Source organism: Danio rerio, chromosome 3 (genome assembly GCF_049306965.1).
Source record: "Danio rerio strain Tuebingen ecotype United States chromosome 3, GRCz12tu, whole genome shotgun sequence".
In the NCBI taxonomy this organism is placed as follows: domain Eukaryota; kingdom Metazoa; phylum Chordata; class Actinopteri; order Cypriniformes; family Danionidae; genus Danio; species Danio rerio.
In genome coordinates this window covers 20,082,237-20,103,745 of record NC_133178.1, presented here as the reverse complement: position 1 = coordinate 20,103,745, position 21,509 = coordinate 20,082,237, and the positions used below count along the sequence as shown (strand labels likewise).

Sequence of the window (21,509 nt, the reverse complement as noted above, 5' to 3'; positions counted from 1 at the left end):
AATCTGACCAGCAAACTTCAACTCGTCCATCGCATCCAAATACTGTGACCATCCCAGCGACCCCTTAGAGACACCTAAGAGTCACAAACTGAGTACAAAACCCACAAATAACTGAACCAAAGAGCCAAACAAGAGCTTCAGAGGTTGAACTGTGAACAATCTGCACTAACAGCTCTTTCTCACAATCCCCTGGGAGAAGTGAAGAGCCGCCTAGGCGACACGAGAGAGTCACTATGCTTCACTCTGTCTTACAGCTCTTTTAGTACCGATATAAATGGAAGCAGACTCTGACACTGGGGTCCAATGTGGACATGGCAATGCTTTTTGATACACTGCTCCTCCAGTTCTTGAGAGGGACTCTTGGCGCTCTTTATTTCTCTCTCTGCCTGCGGTGGAGTGATCTCTTTAGGTCACTTCTGCCAGGCAAAGTAGACCCCACACTTCATTTCCTGCTTTTACTCATGGCTGTATTGTTCTTCAGTTCTTGTGGTGTATGCTTTCTGAAAGAAAGACTATTCATTTCCAGACACATATTACTTTCCCTTTAGATCTCATCATTGGTGCATGGGGTGCAAGCAAAGTGGTTACATACAGGTAAGAATTTAAAATGACCGGTGACACTTTACAGTAAGGGTGTATTAGTTCAATGTATTTACATAAACTTTGAAAAATACATTTATTATATAATTTGTTCATGTTAGTTAATGTTTGTTAATGTAATTACAATTCACAATGCATTAAGCATGAATTTGGATGCTAATAATGCATTAGTACATGTTAAACTATGTTTAATAAATGCTGTACAAGAATTGTTGACACTTAATTCATGTTATTAAATGCATTAACTAATAAAACCTTATTGTAAAGTGTGACCAAAAGACCTCTATATGTCCCAAAATGTCAATTATTTATTTATTTATTTATTTATTTATTTATTTATTTATTTATTTATTTATTTATTTATTTATTTTTAACTCACACATCAGTCTTGTAAATATTGTTTATATAGTACTGAGATTTAGATTTTACATTACATTATTTTTGTGAAACTGCACATTATCAAAAAATGGTATCAAAATAGTAAAATATCTTCCAAATGAAATTGTGGAGTACAATAAATTTCCATTTTTACACTTTAAGTAAATAAATTGATCTGATAATATTACAAAAATAACAATGTACATAAAATACTAATTTCTTTTATCTTTGTCATGATGACTTAATATTTTACTAGTTATTTTGCAAGATGCTAGTATTATGCTGATGATACACCGAACACCTATTTGAGCAATATTGCCAGGCAATATTGCAGAGTAGTGTTGCTTAATTACTTTTCTATTGAGAATAGACAACAAAATTGCACTGTTCAATATCTGCACAAATAAAATTGTACATTTTCATTTCACTTGGTTGCACTAATTCATCTTGAATTGCACATATTTACTGCGCTAATACATTTGTAATTATGTTCATATCTATCTTTATACTTCTAAATATTAATAGCAACCTGTACATACAGTTGAAGTCAGAATTATTAGCCCTCCTTTGAATTTTTTTTCTTTTTTAAATATTTCCCAAATGATGTTTAACAGAGCACGGAAATGTTCACACTATGTCTGATAATATTTTTTCTTCTGGAGAAAGTCTTATTTGTTTTATTGTAGCTAGAATAAAAGCAGTTTTAACTTTTTTAAAAGCCATTTTAAGGACAAAATTATTAGCCCCTTTCAGCTATATATTTTTTCGATAGTCTACAGAACAAACCATCATTATACAATAACTTGCCTAATTACCCTAACCTGCCTAGTTAACTTAATTAATCTAGTTAAGCCTTTAAATGTCAATTTATTTAAATCTAACAAGAACATTAATATGAGTAGCCTATTCCAAAGAAATTATAAAATATTTGGGTCTTAAATTATATTTGTTGAGGTCTTAAAAAGGTCTTAAAAAGCATTAAATTTTACTTTTAAAATGGTGCAAGAACCCTGCTTCTATGTTTACACAGAGCAGCATTCCGTGAAATTACCAGTAATTTTACAGAGCCTGTTCACACATGGTATCTTTCTGGAAAATTGATGGTAATTTTTCAGAAAAGTCTGTATGTGTGTGTCACAATTACCTGCAATCTAATCGCTAAAGAATTACATATTCGCCATTACATGGACTGTAGTCCTGTCATGCACCTCACACTCACACCTGTTCCAGTTGTCTGCTAGTTGTTAACACACATAGCTGAAGCAGTTCAGAACTTATTACACAGACAAACACACGCTAGTTGCTGAGCTTTATTATCTGTTTCTGTGACATTACGACACATTTTCCTTGCCTTGCCTTTCCGGTTTTGACCCTCACTTTGAATTGTTTGTTTTAATTTTTTTCTGTCTGCTTCCTGCCTTTTGACCATCCACTACTCTGGATTGCCTGCATACATCTGTTTGCCCCTGTGTTAACCGTTGCTTGCCTGACCTTGCCTCTCCTAATAAACCCTGCACTTGGATCCACCCTTCCTTGTCAGCATCCCATCACATTACAGTGTGAAAGGGGCTACTGTTAACTGGCCAATTAAGTTACGTATAGGCACATCACAGGACAACAGTGATTTATTCTGTAGCCAATTAGAAAACATTGTCTCTTAAGTGGGCTAGCAATACTGACCTTAAAATATATATTTTTTAAATGCCAAAAGAAAAGAAGAAAATGTGCAACACTTATATTTTAAACATTTGAAGAAACAAAAGAAATATATAGAGCTTATTTCCATATATATATATATATATATATATATATATATATATATATATATATATATATATATATATATATATATATATATATATATATATATTCAGGAAGTTATGGTGTGGAGAAGCCCCAAAGAAGCGTATCACCCAGACTGTTTTGTCATACTCTTCCATAAGTTTGGACACTGTTCCTTTTGCATTAAAATGTTACATAAATATTTGTATGCCTTTGTACACAGGATATATAGTGTTTCTTTTAAACCGTATATTAAATTAGCACATTAGCATTTTATTATTTCCATAAATCAATTAGCTTTGCTGTGGGTTGGTACTCACCTAATGAGAGCCACTGATCTGAGCTCTAATTTAGAGTGTGGATCAATAATGTTTTTATCTTCATCAGGGCACAGGCTGTAGTCAGGACACAAGCTCGACTCTCTTTCTTCCCTGACCTTTTGAACCCCGAAGACAAATTCTGCCAACTCCAGCAGAGCGGCACCTACATTACATGGTAATGCTTCTGAACTTAGTACAAAAATCAGCTTCACTATGTCATCGTGATTCAAGTGGCTGCTATTCAAAGTGCTTTTTTAGTCAGCAATGAAAAGCTTCTCAAGGATTGTCAGAGTTGTGTCCAGAATGATTCAGCAAGCTCCTGATACACCCACATCATTTTTTAAGAGTAATGCATGATCACAATGCATCAAGGACCTTCAGTGATCTGTGATGTTATATTCATATTTCTACATGCTTTGAATTGCAACCCACATCGAGGCTGTGGGAATATTTAGATATTAGGTGAAGAATAAAATCTCCATTTGTTTTCTCTTTTTCTGTAGCTTCACAATAATGGCATGCATCCGTGTGTCAGGACACAGAATTCCACAGCAGATTGGTATGTATTGCATATGAAGCAAGTTAATATTCTATAAATAATGCTGCTACAAATATGCTGTAGTAATACTGTAAACATACAGTTGAAATCAGAATTATTAGCCCCCCCCCACCCCAACTACCCCCTCAACTTTCAAAATTCGGCAACTTATTGTATGACAATTGTTTGTTCTGTAGACTATCAAAAATATATATAGCTTAAGGGGGCAAATCATTTTGTCCCTAAAATGTTTTTAAAAAAATTAAAAACAGCTTTTATTCTAGTAGAAATAAAACAAATAAGACTTTCTCTAGAAGAAAAAATATTATCAGACATACTGTGAAAATTTCCTTGCTCTGTCAAACATAATTTAAGAAATATTTTAAGAGGGGAAAAAATTCAAGAGATTGCTAATAATTCTGACTTCAACTGTATATTACCTAGTAATCAATTTCTCTCAATTTTTCCCCTCATATGTAATGTCATAGAAATTCCAATTTTCTATATTTATTATTTTGCTGTTTGTGCACATGGGAATGCACTTGTATTAGTTTTCACTCAAAACTATATAAATATACCCAACTATGATTATTTCTAATTCCGACAACCATATATGAATAGTATTTTTAAACATGAAAATAAAATAAAACATAAAATGGTTAATCTACTGTGATGTAAACTTGCAGATTGGAATTCAGCTTATTAAATAAATCCACCCTATTTTCCTCCACATTTTACTTTATGTCCATTATGGGAGTAACTTAGGCTAAACTCTAAACAATCAATGAAAAATGTTTAAAATACTGAGTATAATGAGGTATCATTATTCTCCTCACAGTTCAGCCATTGCATAATATAGGGCAACTTAACAAAATTACCAAATTACTTAAAGCAGACCATGAAAAACCAATGCTATCAGCCAATTTAGTTCGTTCAATTTACCTATAGCGCATAGTCATAATTATAATTCGACTAGTCAGAATAACAATTAGAGATATCTACAATTGCAATTGTACTAGTACGAAATCAGATTAGAGATATCTGCAAATATATTATGACTAGTCATATTCCTCCATTGACTTCCATTGAAAAATATTTGCAGATATCTCTAAATGAGTTTTGACTAGTCACAATTGTAATTAGAGATATCTCTAACTGAGTTTTTACTAGTCATAATACATTTGGAGATGTCTTTAATTCGTAATATTTAGAGATATTTACAAATATTTTTGAAGATATCTCTAATTAATTTACTAATAGTCGAATTACAGTTGTAGATATCTTGAATTGGATTTTTGACGAGTCAAAACTCAGAGATATCTGCAAATATTTTTCAATGGAAGTCATTGGAGGAATATGACTAGTCATAATATATTTGCAGATATCTCCAATCTGATTTCGTACTAGTACAATTGTAATTGCAGATATCTCTAATTCTCATTCTGACAAGTCGAATTATAATAATGACTTGTCAAAATATATAATTATATTTCTAAATATATTTATGGATAGTCAGAACAAGGTTTAAATGTTAAAACGGCTTGCCATACGCTCTCACTCAGCAGCACAGTGGAGATTTCTCTAGTTATATCCTTTCAGTCGTTTGTTATGCAGTGACATGCAGTCAAATATTTCGCCAAACAGTCCTTAGGGATGCGGGGACACACAGTCAGATATTTTACCGAACAGATCCGCCACTTTTGGCGCTCATAAACAATCAAAGCTCTCGTGCTGCAGGAATGAGGAGGTCTGCTGAAGGCGCGCAGCTGGCGTGCAGTGAGGAGTTTGCGTCTTTAATAAACTACGGCAGTTTGCGTTCACTGAACAGTAAGAATGATTAATAAATCCATATCAAACAGTCCCTTAAAAGTCACGTTTCGGTTTCGGGCTTTGGCGCGTTTCGCGCTCACACACAAGCGTACCGCGCCAAAGCCCAAGTGTACCGCGCTCAGGCACACCTCTTCCAACCGGGCCAGGGCCAGCCAAGTGAACCGTGCTTGAGCCCGATTCAGCGCACTCACACTTCTCAAACGATCCGGGAAACGGGCCTGGGCACGGTACGGATGGCATAGTGTGAGTAGGCCCTTAGACTGTGGGGGAAACTGAAGGAAACACCTGTGAACATGGTGAGAACATGCAAACTACACACAGACATGCCAACTGGCCCAGCCGGGACTCGAACCAGCAACCTACTTGCTAAAATTATGTAATTATCTAGTTTAAAATACATCTTTTTTCTCATTAAAACAATTTAATTCTTGTGTTAAAACAACATCATGTTATCGTAAAAATGTAATACTGTTACATTATGTTGTTGGAATACTGGAACAGTAAAAGAATCTTGCTTTCTAGATTTAAATGAGCTGGTACATTTTTACTTTCCCCTGACTTAAACCACAGAAACATATTATTGATACTGAGTCACGTACACAAGATCATTAGAAGTCTGCATCTTAAACATCTGCATGAAAGAATCAAACAGATCTATTAGAAACAGCACTATTTCAGACTTGGTATAACGACAAAAGTGATATCGTTTTAACAAAATATCAACTCGTTATTATGAGATCAAATGTTATTTTAGTGAACAAAATGTTGTCTTTTAAACATTTACACATTTATAACCCTTAAAACATAACTGAGTGGAAAAAAGAATTTGTGCCTTACTTAAATCAACAAAAGGTTTGCAGGTTTTTCATCTTTTTGTAACATATTTCATCTAGTATTTAACACAGAGCTTCAGCTGGACAGAATGAAGCAGAGCATGGCCAGACGAACACTCCTGCTGGACTCCAACCAACCGTACACTAACTTCCAGATCTCAGTGGACAGAAATTCAAGAGATGTTTGCAGAAACTTCACTGCATACCTACTGGTGTGTTTCTCAGTCTTCAAATATATTTGCAGGAACTGAGACTTGTAGATGAAAAAGAACAAGTCATAAGACATTCATGTTGGGGAACGATGAATGTTTTTAGTGCTTTTGAAAGAAGAAATATTATGTAAACTAATAAATTTAATATATTTAGCTCCTACTACCAATAAAAAAAAGAAAAAAAAGTTTTGTGCAAATGTTAATTTATTCATGTGAAACAATTCTCTCAGTTATCTTTTTTGTCATGTAAATTGCTAAAAAAATAAAATAAAAAAATCAATTATTTCCAAGGTCATGTTCATCTCAGTCTTTCTTTTTATAGCCTGAATTTAAGGACAAGCTGAGTCCAATCTTCATCTCAGTAAACTACAGCTTGGCTGACTCCCAAAATGCAGTGCTGCATGGACAAAGTGTCGCTGTTGGACAGGTAAGAGCTGGAACATTGTCATTTTTCCCACTGCAGTGCCAATAGTGACACAATTCCACATAAACTGAGATTGTTTTTTTATTAGTATTTGTTTTATTTTTGTTTAAAATGGTTTATCAATTATTCCATGATTTATAAAAGCAACATAGGCTCATTCTGAAAATTTACTCCTGTATACATCCTATATACATAATATACATGTATATTATCCTGTATACACTATTGGTTGGGTTCAGGGAAGGGGGTGGGTGGGTCGTTCAGTCAGTCAGTCAATCGGTCAGTCAGTCAGTCAGTCAACAGTGTCTTCTGGTGGATTTATGTGAGAACAGCAGGCGCGAATGGCACTCACGAGAGAAATTTAAGATCTCAAAAAGCATATACAGTGACCTCTGGTGGATTTGAGAAACGTATGTATATACAGTAGAGATACGTATTAAAAATGTGCCTTGGTTGCATAAAAGACAGTAAAAAAATAATAATAATTTAAAATAATAAATTAATCATAATTTATAAAGATCATCTGACAAAATCATTATATTATTGCTAATAAATCATTTTATTTAATTAATTTTATTTAAATAAACAATTTTTACATAAATAATGGTTTAAATGAATGATTCAGTAACTTACTCATTAAGTCAGACTTCATTATTAGCTTAATCAGTGTTCTTGAATGAACCAATTTAATAAGTGATTCCTTAACAAATTATATGTTAACAGATGCTTTTCCCTCCTATTCATAACAATATAATTAAGTTGCTCTCAAAAGCTTAGAAAAGACAACGGTGATACACCTTAGACATCAATGATAATAGATGTTACCTGTAAACCTTTTTCATAGTACTTCTGTGATAGCTTGACTTTTTGTAACACAGAAATACAATGATCACATATTTTTAAATGTACATCTTCATATTCACAGACAAAGCGCAATAAGCCATTTAGGAATAAAATTGTGTGGGTGTTTTAATTAAGATCACAGTCCTTTAACAATTAATCACCTCATGTAGGCTACTATTAATTCCCCTAACCTGCTGAAAACTGTTTCTTCTGTTTAGACACGAATAATACTAAACTGTGGTCCTGATAATGTCTGTATTCCAGACCTGCAGCTGAAGGCAGTAGCGTAAGTTTTGTTAGCTATACAGTAAAAGTTTTAGATTACAGGCATTTATCTCAAACAAGCTATTTTTTTTTCTGAAAACAGGTCAACAGAACCAATCCTGATCGGCGATGAGAATCCAGCGCTGCTGATTATCGAGGCTGAGAATCAGGGAGAAGGAGCCTATGAGACTGAGCTCTATATCAGCCCACCGGCAAACACACACTATCAGGGTGTTTTGAGCAACCATGAGGTGAGGGTTTAGTCACTTCCTGTTTGTTACTGACAGAATCACAAAGTGCAAGATATCAATTTCAATCATGCTGTTGAGTGAAAGAATCTGTTTGGACATTCATATCAAATTGCATGTAAAATAAATGATGGCTTATAGAAAGTAGATTTGAACACATTAAAATGAAAATGGTTGTTAAAACTAACAATACTGATACAAACATTTAAAAAACGTTGCTTTAATTGCATATAATCTTTAAGCTAACATAAGTTAATAGTTAAAAAGTAACCACACAAACCACCCAAGGGTTTGTCTGAACAAGATTTGCATATGAAACTGTCTTTGGTTCGTCAGAAAACTAAATCAGGCCTAACAAATGATATCTGACTGTCCTCTTTCTGTCAGTGCGCTTATTTTATATTCATGCACAAATTAGAGTTATTTCCGGGTCACATACGGTTTAAAATGTGTGGTTGCAGGATTTCAGTGCCTTGGTGTGTGGTCAGAAGAAGGAGAACGGCTCAGTCATTGTGGTCTGCGATCTGGGAAATCCCATGGAGGCCGGACAACAGGTCAGAGTGACATAATGAAGACAAAAACACACCTCAGATGATTTGACCGTTAATTTTCAGCCCACTGTGGAACATCCCGCTCTCTGTTGTTTTTCTCATTCAGCTGAAAGCAGGTCTTTACTTCAGCATGGGTGATCTGGAACAGGTGGAGAACCACATCACATTTCAAATGCAAATACGAAGGTGTGAACACCCATAAACACACCATCTGTGCTGTTAGCAAAACAAAAACGGCACAAAATGATGTCTCTTTTTTTTCACGGTACATTTTGCTCATGATGACAGTGTTCATTATATTCTTTTGATCTCTTTTATAATTTTTTTTAGTAAGAACAGCCAGAACTCAGATAGCAACCTGGTCCAATTGCAGGTTAATGTAACTGCTGTCGCTTCCCTGGAGATGCGTGGGTTAGTGCCGCTGTCTTTTTCTCATGTCTCTTTGTTTTCCCCCTATTACAAGAGAGAGCATAAAACTGAAAGGAGATAATGACTGGTTGGCTATAAAGAAGTATGCATGTCCATAATCATAAACGAGGATTGTTATTTTCCGCATCACTGTGACAAATCAGGTACAATGTTAAAAGTAAAATTGGTTTGGTTCAGGTTTACATCTAGGTAATCATCATTAACCAACCCAGGCTCATTATGGATACATACCCCTGTATACATTTCCGGAGAGAGTGAAATATGTCCTGGAGATATGCTTTTTGCAGGTTTTGTTTTTGCAAATGCATTAGAGGTTGCTGTGTATGCTTTTTGAGTTTTCAGATTTCTCTCGAAAGTCCAATTCGCACCTGCTCTTCTCACATAAATTTACAAGAGCTGTCGACTGACTGACTGACCGACCCCCGATAGTCCCCCACTCACCACCTTCCCTAAACCCAACCGATATTGTCTTAAAAGCAATCCAGAAAAAGAAAAGCTACCTGATTTTTACCACGTTTTCGGATGTTACCGTGTTCTTACCCTGTTATTTATTTGTTTATATATTTTTTTTCCTTTTTCCATTTGTTTTACCTTTTTGGAAGAATTCTTTGCTGAACTCAAACCCTGTCATCGCGGTCAACTCCGCTCTCCGTCGCAGTGACCCACTGGTCAAACTGATTACAGCGGAAGGTCATCCAACTGGAGGTTAGCGGTCAGCTAGTAGCGCAAAAAGAAACTGTCAGCAGCGTCATACCATTCCATAGCATTTGTTTGAAAGACGAAATGTAGCCATACGTAGCTCTGGCTACATAATTCATGCTCTCCAGAAATGTATACAGGGGTACATATTCACAATGAGCCTGTGTAGTCGTTAACCTTGTTTTTAAATGCCTGAACAATTTTATATTGCGCTATTTGACAACTTAACATCTTAAGTGCTTAAAAAACAGATTTTTTTTTAAATACAATTTTTTTTTCTTTATAGATATTTTCTAAATTTACTAGTTATATTTGTAAGAAATTAGTTCTGAAGTCAGTTTTCCAAGTGTATAAAACTCATAACAGTAATTGCTGAAATTTTATGAACATTTCAAAATAAAAACAGAAAACTAACATTTAATTGACAAAATAAATTAAATGCTGCAATATTACCATACAATAGTCATTTATTAAATAAATGTGTTTTTGAACCACACTATAGCAAAGACTCAAGAGTACTCAAGTCATGTCACTCATATAATTTTAAATAGGGGAAAGTGGCACTATAGCAACCTTCTAGTACAGGAGCCAATCATGATCACTTTAAACTTTAGGCTTGGACCAGACAGTTTCTGCAGATCTGTAATTCAAATCTTAAGAAAGGACACTAAAGAGAGATTTGTTGTTTAATTTTATCGGTGATTCCTAATATGACATATAATTGAATAAGCTTGGCAAGCAATTTTGGAGAATTAGATTTTTTCCCATTCAAACAGAATGCCTGAACATACTGCCTGGGAGGCGTTTTAAAGATGGCCACTGAATGAAATTACTTGCCTTAAAGGGACTTTGTTAATTTGTTGTGGTAATGATGACGATGAAGCCTTTATTTGTCACTTACATTTTTACATGTAGCAAAATTGTTTACATGCAACTAATTCTGTAGTTGCTAAGATAACACAACAACTACACTCAAAAATAACTTTTGCTGGTTGTTTTAACTACTTATTTACTCTTATGAGGTTTTTTTTTTGGACAAATTAATTGGTTTGTGTTTGATCTACATAAATTTGTAAAAAGATTTGTGTTGGGATTACATGAAGGAATTGTGTGGAACCCAGCGTTGTTTAACTGTATATACTAGTATAAGTATAGTGTAATACTAGTATAAGTATGTATATACTAGTATAAGTATAGTGGTATAAGTAATGTAAACAAATTACCCAATACTGTAATTTTCTACAACTATAGGGTGTATTATAGTACAAACACCACATTTTACTGTAGTGAAATCTACACACATTTAAATAAGCAAATAAATTAGTTGTACATAGTATATGATTATATTTATTTTAATTATAGAACCACATTTTTTACAAATCCATATAGTTAACAGTATGCTGTAGTATTCATTGACACAGAATTGTAAATACTATAGTATGTACAGTATATTGCACTTTACTATAGTGTGGTTCAAAAACACTCACAATAGAATTTACTATAAATTACTTTCTGATTTTTTTTTTTTATGTGGGTACTGTTCTACAGAGTCTCTTCTCCGGTTGACTGTGTCCTGCCTATTTCTAAATGGGAGTCGAAGGATTATCCGGAGGACTTGGATGAAGTAGGCCCACTGATTGAGCATGTATATGAGGTAAAATGTTAGGCCTGGGATTACTAACACTTTGATTTCATTAGTTGTCCCTACTGAAAAAAACACCTTAAACCAGCCTGGTTGGCTGGTTTTAGCTGGTCGACCAGGCTGGTTTTAGAGGGGTTTTGGCCATTTCCAGGCTGGTTTCCAAACCAGCCTGGAAATGGCCAAAACCCCTCTAAAACCAGCCTGATCGACCAGCTAATACCAGCCAACCAGTCTAGGCTGGTTTAAGCTGTTTTTTTCAGTTGGGGTGTGATACTCACTTACATGTTTCTATTGTCCCTTATCAGCTAAGGAACCGGGGCCCTAGTCCTGTCAACGTTAAGCTTATTTTGGAGTTTCCCGTTTCGCAGAATGAGTCCTATCTGCTGTATGTGTTTGCTAATGCCTCTGAAGAGCTGATCTCCTGTCAGACGGATTACGCCAACATCGACCCACGAAGGGTGAGAGTGCCCTCCTCTGGTCATGAGTTTGTATATGCTGGCCAAAATCATTACTTGATCTGAAGATATTCACCTTTACTTTGGCCTCCAAAACATAATTTCATTTCATAATGCATCTGCTGGCATAGCATCAGTGTATTTGCTCAGAATGTCAACACTAATGTTAAGCAATTTGTAAAATGTCAGATAATTTGTTTTATTCTGTAAAGGAATGTGATTGTGTGATATTGACAGAGAAATAGCTTCTTATTTGTTTACAAATTATGTTGGGTAAAAGATTTATAAATGTTAATACAGTGCAAAAAGAGTGAAAGCATTATATTACACTAAAACTGTTTTTGCTGTTTTTTTAAACTACTTATTAAAATGAGCTTAGTCCAAACAATTCTAGAGATTTTTTGGGAGGAAAACTGTGTTATGTTCAATGTAATTAAATTTGTTACAATTTGGATTTATGTTGAATTTGTGTTGGGAGAACATGAATGGATGTTGTCCCAACACAAACTGATTAAGTTAACTTAATTTTTGTACAAATTTAAGTAGATTTAAAATAAAATAATTGAGTTATCGCAAAAAAAAATTTAATTGTGTATATTCAACTTATTTTAAAAAAAGAACTTAATCAAACAGCAAAATCTTTTGTGAGTATGTACAAACATAAAATGTTATTTATTTAAATGTTTTAGTATTCTAAATCTTGAAAACAGTTCCAAAACATTACTTTATTTCATAATGTTCATAAACCGTATATATAGTTCCTCGGAACACAACAAATATCAAATAAAAAGTGGGTGGTACAGTTTTTATCCTCTATCAACTTTAATATTTGGGATTTCCAAATTTTTGGAATGGCATAGTCTCAATTTATTTCCTTGTTTAATTTAATTTATTTTTTCAATGTCGATAAATTTTCATTATTTTTTGAATGAACATGATTTCAACACTGAAATAGCCCTAGGCATTTTGCTTTATAAATTGTAATGACTTTATAGATATTTGAGTCAATTCAATTTTGACTATTTTAGTATCTGACAAAAACACTGAAACCTCTTAAATATCAAATAAAAATAATACACAGATTTTTCTATAAATAAAATCTTATAAAACTTAATGATGCTTTATTGAGAATACACAGCAATATCTGTAAACACTCACGTTTGGATCGTAATCTAAGAACATATAATGTTGTAATACAATAGTACAGTTTATTCATGTACAGTATTGTCATACATAGTTTGATTACTATAATCATAACTATTGATGTTTGAATATCACTCTATGACGCTGTGGTAACTTTTTGTTACTAAATACACCATTTTGTCAATTGAACTAACCATTAATGTACCTGTTTGTCTTGATCTACAGTTGGTAAAGCAGGAGTCCACCAACATCACTGTAGCCGAGGTTCATCATTTCAATAAACGTGACCTGTCGCAAAAAACTGAAAATGAGCAGCAGTGGCAACACACTGTCCATGTGGTACAGAAACATTTAGCATTTATTTTGTTCATACACACATAGACGTTTAAAAATTTGGTAATAAATTTGAAAATGTTTTTTAAGAACTTAATATGCAAATACAGTGAAATCTTTCAAATCATATATATATATATTTTTTTATGTTTTTTTCTCTGACACCTGTGTTTTTAACATTATTTTAGTAGTAGTAGTAGTAGTAGTAGTTATTTTAGTATTAGTAGTAGTATATTTTTATTATTTATACAACAGTTCTGTCTGGTTTTTGAATCTGATTGGCTGATAGCCGTGCCATATTCTGCTAGTACAGCACTCATCCAGCCTCTTACCCCTTCACCCTTGTGTATTACTCCGCCCACATGCAGCGACAAGCAGAGGACATTCTCCAGTTTGACAAATATTGCAGCTGTTGGACAACAATGTGCTTTTGAGGCTTTTTAGTCAAGAATGTAATTGTTTAGATTACATCTATGCAGTTTATTTATAAGGATAGTGCCTATTGTAAATATTTATAATTTCTGAGAGAGGGCGAAGCAGTGGCGCAGTAGGTAGTGCTGTTGCCTCACAGTAAGAAGGTTGCTGGGTCACCGGTTCGATCCTCTGCGTTTCTGTGTGGAGTTTGCATGTTCTCCCTGCGTTCACGTGGGTTTCCTCTGGGTGCCACGGTTTCCCCCACAGTCCAAAGACATGCAGTACAGGTGAATTGGATAGGCTAAATTGTCCGTAGTGTATGAGTGTGTGTGAATGAGAGTTTGTGGATGTTTCAAAGAGATGGGTTGCAGCTGGAAGGGCATCCGCTGCGTAAAAATGTGCTGAATAAGTTGGCGGTTCATACCGCTGTGGCGACCCCGGATTAATAAAGGGACTAAGCCAAAAAGAAAATTAATGAATGAATTTCTGAGAGACAGCGCGTCGGCGGCCATTAGCCTGTCTTTGGGCAAAGACTATTGACGATGTTCATCCACATGATGGCGATAGAGAATGCATAATAAGCCCTTAGAAAGAAACAGTGTAATTTCAAACTACAGCTGATCAAATCTTAATTAAACAGATAAATGACTTTCTAAGTCAATCTCTCTCTCTTTTGTATTTTGTAGTGTTGTATTTATACCATAGTACTATTGTGATCTCCTTTATGCAACAAAGAAATACAAGGAAATCTCTGTAGTAGACTGATGGCATTTCATGCAGTTCAGCCTAATTATCTTAAAATGTGAGCAAAATCCCCAGTTTTTTCATCACTTTAGACAATACGCTGGAGAATCATTCAAATAATGGCTTCTGCTGTTCTGATGTCAGCGGCAGATGTGAAGGAATGACGGAAGAAATTAGTTCCTCTTACAAAAGGGTTTTTAGACTCTCCGGGTTTGATTTGATTTTTTTATACACACGATTATTCAGTCGAACTGTTGTATAAATGCAATATCACACTCATAGCACGCGATGTGGCTGTATATTGTGACTGGTGAGACAACGCACGCTTCACACCAGTGCTGATATACAGCCACATTACATTGCTAGGAGTGTGAGAATGCTCATATATTGTAAAATTTGACATATCTCCCTTTGTGTTCAACAGAAGAAAGAAATTCAAACAGGTTTATGCATAAATGATTGTAGAATTTACATATTTTATATGAACTACCCTTTAATACAGAGTCCTGAGGTTAGACTGAAGTCTTGTAAATGAAAACAATCAGGTTTTGTGAGAAACTGAGTATTATATAAAACATTTATAATGCTAAATAGCCTGAAAGAATTAAAAGCAAAATTTGCATTTTAGTAAACTATTCCTTGAGATTTTGAGTTTTACAATTTTAAACACAGTTTGTGCAAATGCATCTTTCAGGCTTCATAAAACTATATATTTTTAATCTGAATGAATAAATTGTTCAAAATTCCCCTGTCTCTGTGTAGAACTGTTCTAGCAGTGAGCAGTGTGTTGTGTTTGACTGTGTTGCTGCGGGTCTGCAGAGAGACGAGAGGGCCATTGTGAGAGTGATGAGCAGGCTGTGGGTACAAACTTTCTTAAAGGTGGGTGAAACTTTAAAAAATTAACTGTAAACATTTAATGAAGTCATCTCATACTTATAGCCCTTACTCTTTCTCTCTGTGTGCATTTTCATTCTCTCCAGAGACCTTATGTAAATTACGTTCTTCACTCCACGGCTCACTATGAGGTGATGAATGTGCCCTCAAAAATCCAGCCTGATGTGTTGCCCACAGGAAAAGCAGAGGTGAGGCATTACTGCATTGAGTTTTATCATGTAACTTATGACAGTCCCCACAGGATTCTGAGATTGTGAGATTGCAGAATTTACTAAATCAGACGATAGCGATAATTCTTATAATATGACATTTCCCTAGAAAAGTTGTATATGTTAGCTATGTTTTAAAATGACTTATTCATGTAATAATATTAAAATAAACAGGTAAAAGACATATTTTAAATCGAATTAAATCGATTTTTAAAAAAAACGTTGAGGTGCAGTTCCACTAATTCAGAGGAGCTTGCACTTGAATTTGAAATATTCGATATGTGTAATATTTCATTTTTTTACATTTATATGTGTAATATTTTCATTTTACATCGTCAACAAAGTTATTCCTAATATTCAATGTATTGCCCAGCCCTTCTTGCATTAGGCTGTGATAGAGGCATCAAAAACACAAAAGCCTGACATGTCATGGCTTTTTAATGGCTAATGTGATATCATGAGAATGGTATACGGTGCTCAGCATATATAAGTGCACCCCTTACAAAATCTATCTTTTAAATTAATATTTTAATAGGAAGCTACACAATATTATATTTTTGCATATACATTAGATTAGTCAGCACTGAAGCCAAATCTGGAGCTTATCTAATAAAATAACTTATGATAACGGTCCAAAGACAGGTACACCCAAATTTATGTTATAAAAAAATATTAAATACAAATTTAAAAAGAGGAAAAATCAAGAGAAGCAAAAAAATTTACAAATTTAGTTTTGTTGATTTTAATTTTTTATTTTTTTGCAATATTTAGCTTGAATTTAATAGTAATTTCGTTCAATTTCTAAATATATTTGGTGATTAAAATATTATTTTAATAACTATATCTGTTTAATAAAAGTTTTGTTTGAATGCACCAAAATACATCGCCTATATTCACTGAGAAATAGAGAAAAATATTCATTTTCAAAATGGAATGAACTCTATGCTGAGCACTGTATATATCATATGGAACCAATCAAAACTCTTTATTTAGCAGTTAAATCTGACAGCTAATCAGCATCCAATAAACTCTTTTTTTCAAAGATATTTATATATCGCACAAAATCTGTGCCCACAGAAAACCGCAGATTTTCATAGATTTTTGAGCCCGACGTTTATTCTATTTATTTGCTTATTTATATTTGTGTACATATACAATATTTAATTTTTATATTATTTTTTACTATAATTATTTTTATTGAATAATATGTAGATCATTTTACTTCTCAGTTTTATTAAGTGCTTCAAACCGGGCCAAAATTAGCAATTTGTTGGTCTTGCTGTTTAAGTATATGCATCTAAGTCTAATCTTTTGCCTTCTTCCATTAATCTGTCTTTAGTAAGATATCTTAAAAGTTTAAGCTCACGATGAAGGTTCTGTAATGCTATTGTGGTGGGCAAAACACAAAGTAATGCAGCCATATCTTATTTGATAAACATATTTTAGCATAATTTTTGTAATACTAATGATTACGCTAATAAAGATTTTTCTACAAAGTGTTTATTTTGATCATTAATAAAATTATCGAGCCCAACTGTTATTAAGATCAAAAAAGTAATACATTTTACAGTTTTTTACATCATAAAACTGAATGTATATTTTTACAGCAAAACAGCCAATCAAAAATAAATAAATAAATAAATATGGCACATTCTGATACAAATTTTGTTTCAATTTTTTAAAGTTCCAATAATAAGCTGGTTATACACAATCTACATTGTGAAAGTGCTATAGAACTAAAGATGATTTGAAGAGAATTTTTTGAGAAAAGCTGCCCCCAATCAGATATTTTAGGCCACACACAAAAAAATATCAAATGATTTCCTGGAAGGACAGCTACTGTAAGCACTGGGCTCGTAATAAAAAAGCTCTATCTATGTAGACTCACACAAAAATAATTTGGCGAAGCCCTGATGGACAAGAGGAGGTACCTTTGTGGTGGATCGTAGTGTCAATCGTCGCTGGACTGCTTCTATTGGCTGCGCTGAGCACCATCTTCTGGAAGGTACTTCTATGGGTTTAACAGCAGAGGGAGCTATAATTGTCCCTTAAAGATCTGCGAGCTCAGGGGTGGCCAACGCTGTTCCTGGAGAGCCACCTTCCTGCAGATTTCAGTTGCAACCCATATCAAACACACCTGCCTGTAATTATCACGTGTTGTTCAGGTCCTAATTAATTGATTCAGGTGTGTTTGATATGGGTAGCAACTAAAATCTGCAGGTAAGGGGCTCTCCTGGAACAGGGTTGCCCACCCCTGTACTAGATAAAGATAAACAAACATCTCTGTTAAGTTAACAGATCATGCTTACACCTTGAATCTTCATCCATGTTAACAATATTATAAAACTCTGTATGTTTTAAGATGGGGTTTTTCAAGCGTAACCGTCCTCCATCTGATAATGATGACGATGATGATGATGATGTCACTCAGCAGCTGAATGGAGACTGAAGTCAGACTGCAAATCTTGAGCTTTGTGATGCTGTATGACTTTTAAAATTGTGTTTGCTAAATTATATTCTATACTTTGTCCTTTTGTAAAATATCTGTCAGTGTGATTTATATGGAGTGGCAGGAATCAGATAATCAGCCACCATTCACACCCAGGCTAAAATAGAAGCTGATTTACTTTTCAATTTTCAATTTATGTTGGCCTGTAACTTTTAATACTTCAGATGGGCAATGATCATGAGCTTTAGAACTTTGGACATTTAATATTCATATTGGACATAATATTTATATTAGAATTATGTGAAATTTTACAGTACGTTATCTAACTTACTGGGAAAAGCACTATTATTCTTTAATCATTCATTTTGTCATTTCATTCATTGGTGTTTTGTTGATGTTGCTGGCATTGAAAGTCTAAAATGTGTAATCTCAATGCCCTATGTTTAAGCAACACAATTTTACCTCAATGTTACTTTCAGGATGCAAGACTATTTACATTACCAGCAAGACAATAATTGAGTAATAAACTACCAAATAAACTAAAAAAAATGTTATGAAAGCTTATTTCTGCCTTCTAAAAAAGGGGTTTTAACATTTATGTGGCAGTTGTGACTTTTCTGTTTGAATTTGTGAGTTATTATCTCACTGTTTTCATTTAGAAAAGCGTTCATATTTTGTAGTTTTGAGGGGAACATTTTACAATTGTGAACTTTTGTAAACTAAAATTAGGAACTGGAAATTAAAATTGGAGGAAAATAGGTCAGAATTGTTACATATTGCTGGATAAACTGTAAGTGAAGTTACAGTTTTTATAGAAAATTGTCAGAAATGCTATATAGAAACTTGGAATTGTGAGAAAGTCTAAATATGTACAATTTATACAACAATATGATTTTTTGAATATAAATTCAGAATTGTCTTTTTTAAATTGCTTCTATGACTAAAAACTCTGAATCTCTATTTGAGAACTGTGAACTGTAACTTAGCAATTGACTCAAAGCTGCAAATGGGGGGAGAGGTCTGAATTGTGAGATTGAAAATTAGCAAGTTTAATTTAGCCATTTCATTTCAGACTACACTGTAAAAATGAAGGTTTCCACACACACAAATCATTTAAGTTAACTATTAACAACTAAGTGGATTGAACATAAAACAATTAAGTTGTCCCTCCAAAAAAAAAACTCTTAAATGTGAGTTATTTCAGCTCACTTAAAGTAATTTGAACAAACAGCAAAAAATCTTCTTTTTTGAGCTTACACCTTACATTACTGTTTCGATGGCGAGCCATTTTAGAGGAGTTTATTTATAAACTTATTTTGAGAGGATCACGTGCTTATGATTGACTGCAGCTGGTCCTGCATTAATAACGCAGGATTCACCTATCGGATGATTCCTAACTCACTATAAATAATCAGAGTTTCTTACCTTTATATCTTCATCTTGAATAATCCCCCTTGCACCCTCCTCCCTCCTTTTCTTGACTGGCAGCACGCCGGCCCAGTGTTAGCACTGTTGCCTCACAGCAAGAATGTCATTGGTTCAAATTCTTACTTGGCCAGTAGGCGTTTATGTGTAGAGTGTGCATGTTCTATCCGTGCTCACTTGGGTTCTCCAGTTTTCTCCCACAGTCCAAAGACATGTGACATAGGTGAATTTAAAATGACCAAACCAAATTTTCACCATTGATAAGCTCTTATTTCACCATTGATAAGCTCTTTTTCACCATTGATAAGCAATTCCTAATTGCCATTAGCCATATAATGAGCGGGGGAGTTCTCGAGATCTACCTGAGCTCAAACTTCCCTTTCGCCTTACAAACGGGGGGAACCCCGGGCTTGTGGATCTTATGAATCAATCATCAGCTAAGTGTGAACTCTTAAAAATGACATTTCCAGTGATGTAAAGTAGCAAATTACAAATACTCAAATCACTTTAACCGAGTAGTTTTTCTCAAAAATTTTAATTTACTAAGTAGTTTAAAACTGTGTTTTTTTACTTTCACTCGAGAAAATTTTAGTGCTGTATTGGTACATTTACTCCACAACTTTCCTTTAAACTGCAGTCACTACGTTATCATTTCCTGTCCATGGACATTAAAAAAAAGTCATGTGATTCCTGTCCAATCAAATCGCATATAGAAGGTTAATCGCATCATTCTGAACCTCGAAACATGGGCGATTTATAAATACAGCAAACTGTTTGGAATCATTAAAAGTGCATCAAAGTGTAATTAAAAGTGTCCAAGAAGATTTTCGAAATCATTACATGCGAGAAGATAAGAGATGTGTACTCTATGAGGACTGAAATGGCCTTAAACAATCACAAAGCACTACAGAATGTTACGTTTACACACACATCCACAAATTACATATAATTACATCAGCTTTTCACAACGTAATACTCATTACTCTATTTACAACAAATACTTTTACTCTACTTGCAGCACTACATTTTTGGTACTAAGTAATGGTACGTTTACTTGAGTACTCTTTCCACCACTGAAAATTTCTCAAAAGAGCAGTTCATTAATATTTTTCCCAAGCTTAAACTGACCCATGTCCGGCAGAGGGCGCACAGGGGTACATCGCTTCAGGATCCCCCCTCCCATCTGGGACGGCAGGACTGAAAGCCGCGGAGCAGCAGTGCTCGGGAAGGGAGTGGGCACCAGCGGCAACCGCACTTCTGAACAGTCAGTCAATGCCATCCCGCAAAGAAACATGGATGAACTGCTACTTCAGGAGGATTTGACGATGCCGCTGTAAAAATGCGTCCACAGCGCGCCTCCCGCTTCTTTGCGCTTTTTCTTTTCCTCTGTAGTGCTTGGAGGTCGCTGGCGAAATCACTGCCGAGCCCGGGACCAGTTGGTGAGTTTATTTGAGAATCGAGCATCCGTTGTTTGAATGTGTTTGAATGTGACTCCGCCGCGATGATCTGCAACAGCGATTCTTTATTATTATGTAACCGCCGCATTTGAGCTCACGGCAATTTATCACACGCCGTTGCTTTTGCGCACATTTACTTTAGAGCCTTTTGGGAGTTACAGTTTAGAAACAAAGGATTTCAAACTAACTGTTCGGCCCCTCTGATGACCCCACCGTGTGTCCAAAAGAGAAGAAGTTGGTTTAGCGGGCCCTGAGCTTCAGAGAGTTTAATGTGGCGTTTGTATCACTGAAAAATCTTGATTTAAAGCAGTGCTCAGTCTCTAGTAACTGTTCTAAATCTATTTTTTCGAGCCCACATATACACACACAGTTAAATAAAAAACTCGCAGTTTA

At 34.5% G+C, this 21,509-nt stretch overlaps 2 protein-coding genes across 2 annotated transcripts in view; both read left to right on the top strand.

Moving 5' to 3' along the window:
* Positions 1-18,783, top strand: part of itga2b (integrin, alpha 2b) — a 31,923-nt gene extending 13,140 nt beyond the window's left edge. Inside the window, 17 exon segments of the mRNA NM_001003857.1 lie at positions 549-594; positions 3,148-3,255; positions 3,584-3,639; positions 6,342-6,493; positions 6,816-6,920; positions 7,979-8,046; positions 8,128-8,275; positions 8,734-8,826; positions 8,930-9,009; positions 9,154-9,234; positions 11,500-11,605; positions 11,899-12,051; positions 13,417-13,530; positions 15,445-15,561; positions 15,663-15,764; positions 17,668-17,790; positions 18,148-18,783. Of these exon segments, the coding sequence (NP_001003857.1) occupies positions 549-594; positions 3,148-3,255; positions 3,584-3,639; positions 6,342-6,493; positions 6,816-6,920; positions 7,979-8,046; positions 8,128-8,275; positions 8,734-8,826; positions 8,930-9,009; positions 9,154-9,234; positions 11,500-11,605; positions 11,899-12,051; positions 13,417-13,530; positions 15,445-15,561; positions 15,663-15,764; positions 17,668-17,790; positions 18,148-18,234 (1,739 nt within the window). The 3' untranslated portion in view covers positions 18,235-18,783.
* Positions 18,784-20,926: 2,143 nt separating this feature from the next.
* Positions 20,927-21,509, top strand: part of fam171a2a (family with sequence similarity 171 member A2a) — a 67,159-nt gene continuing 66,576 nt past the window's right edge. Inside the window, exon 1 of the mRNA XM_679189.9 lies at positions 20,927-21,098. Coding sequence (XP_684281.2) covers positions 20,999-21,098 — 100 coding nt within the window. The 5' untranslated portion in view covers positions 20,927-20,998. The remainder of the gene's footprint in view (positions 21,099-21,509) is intronic.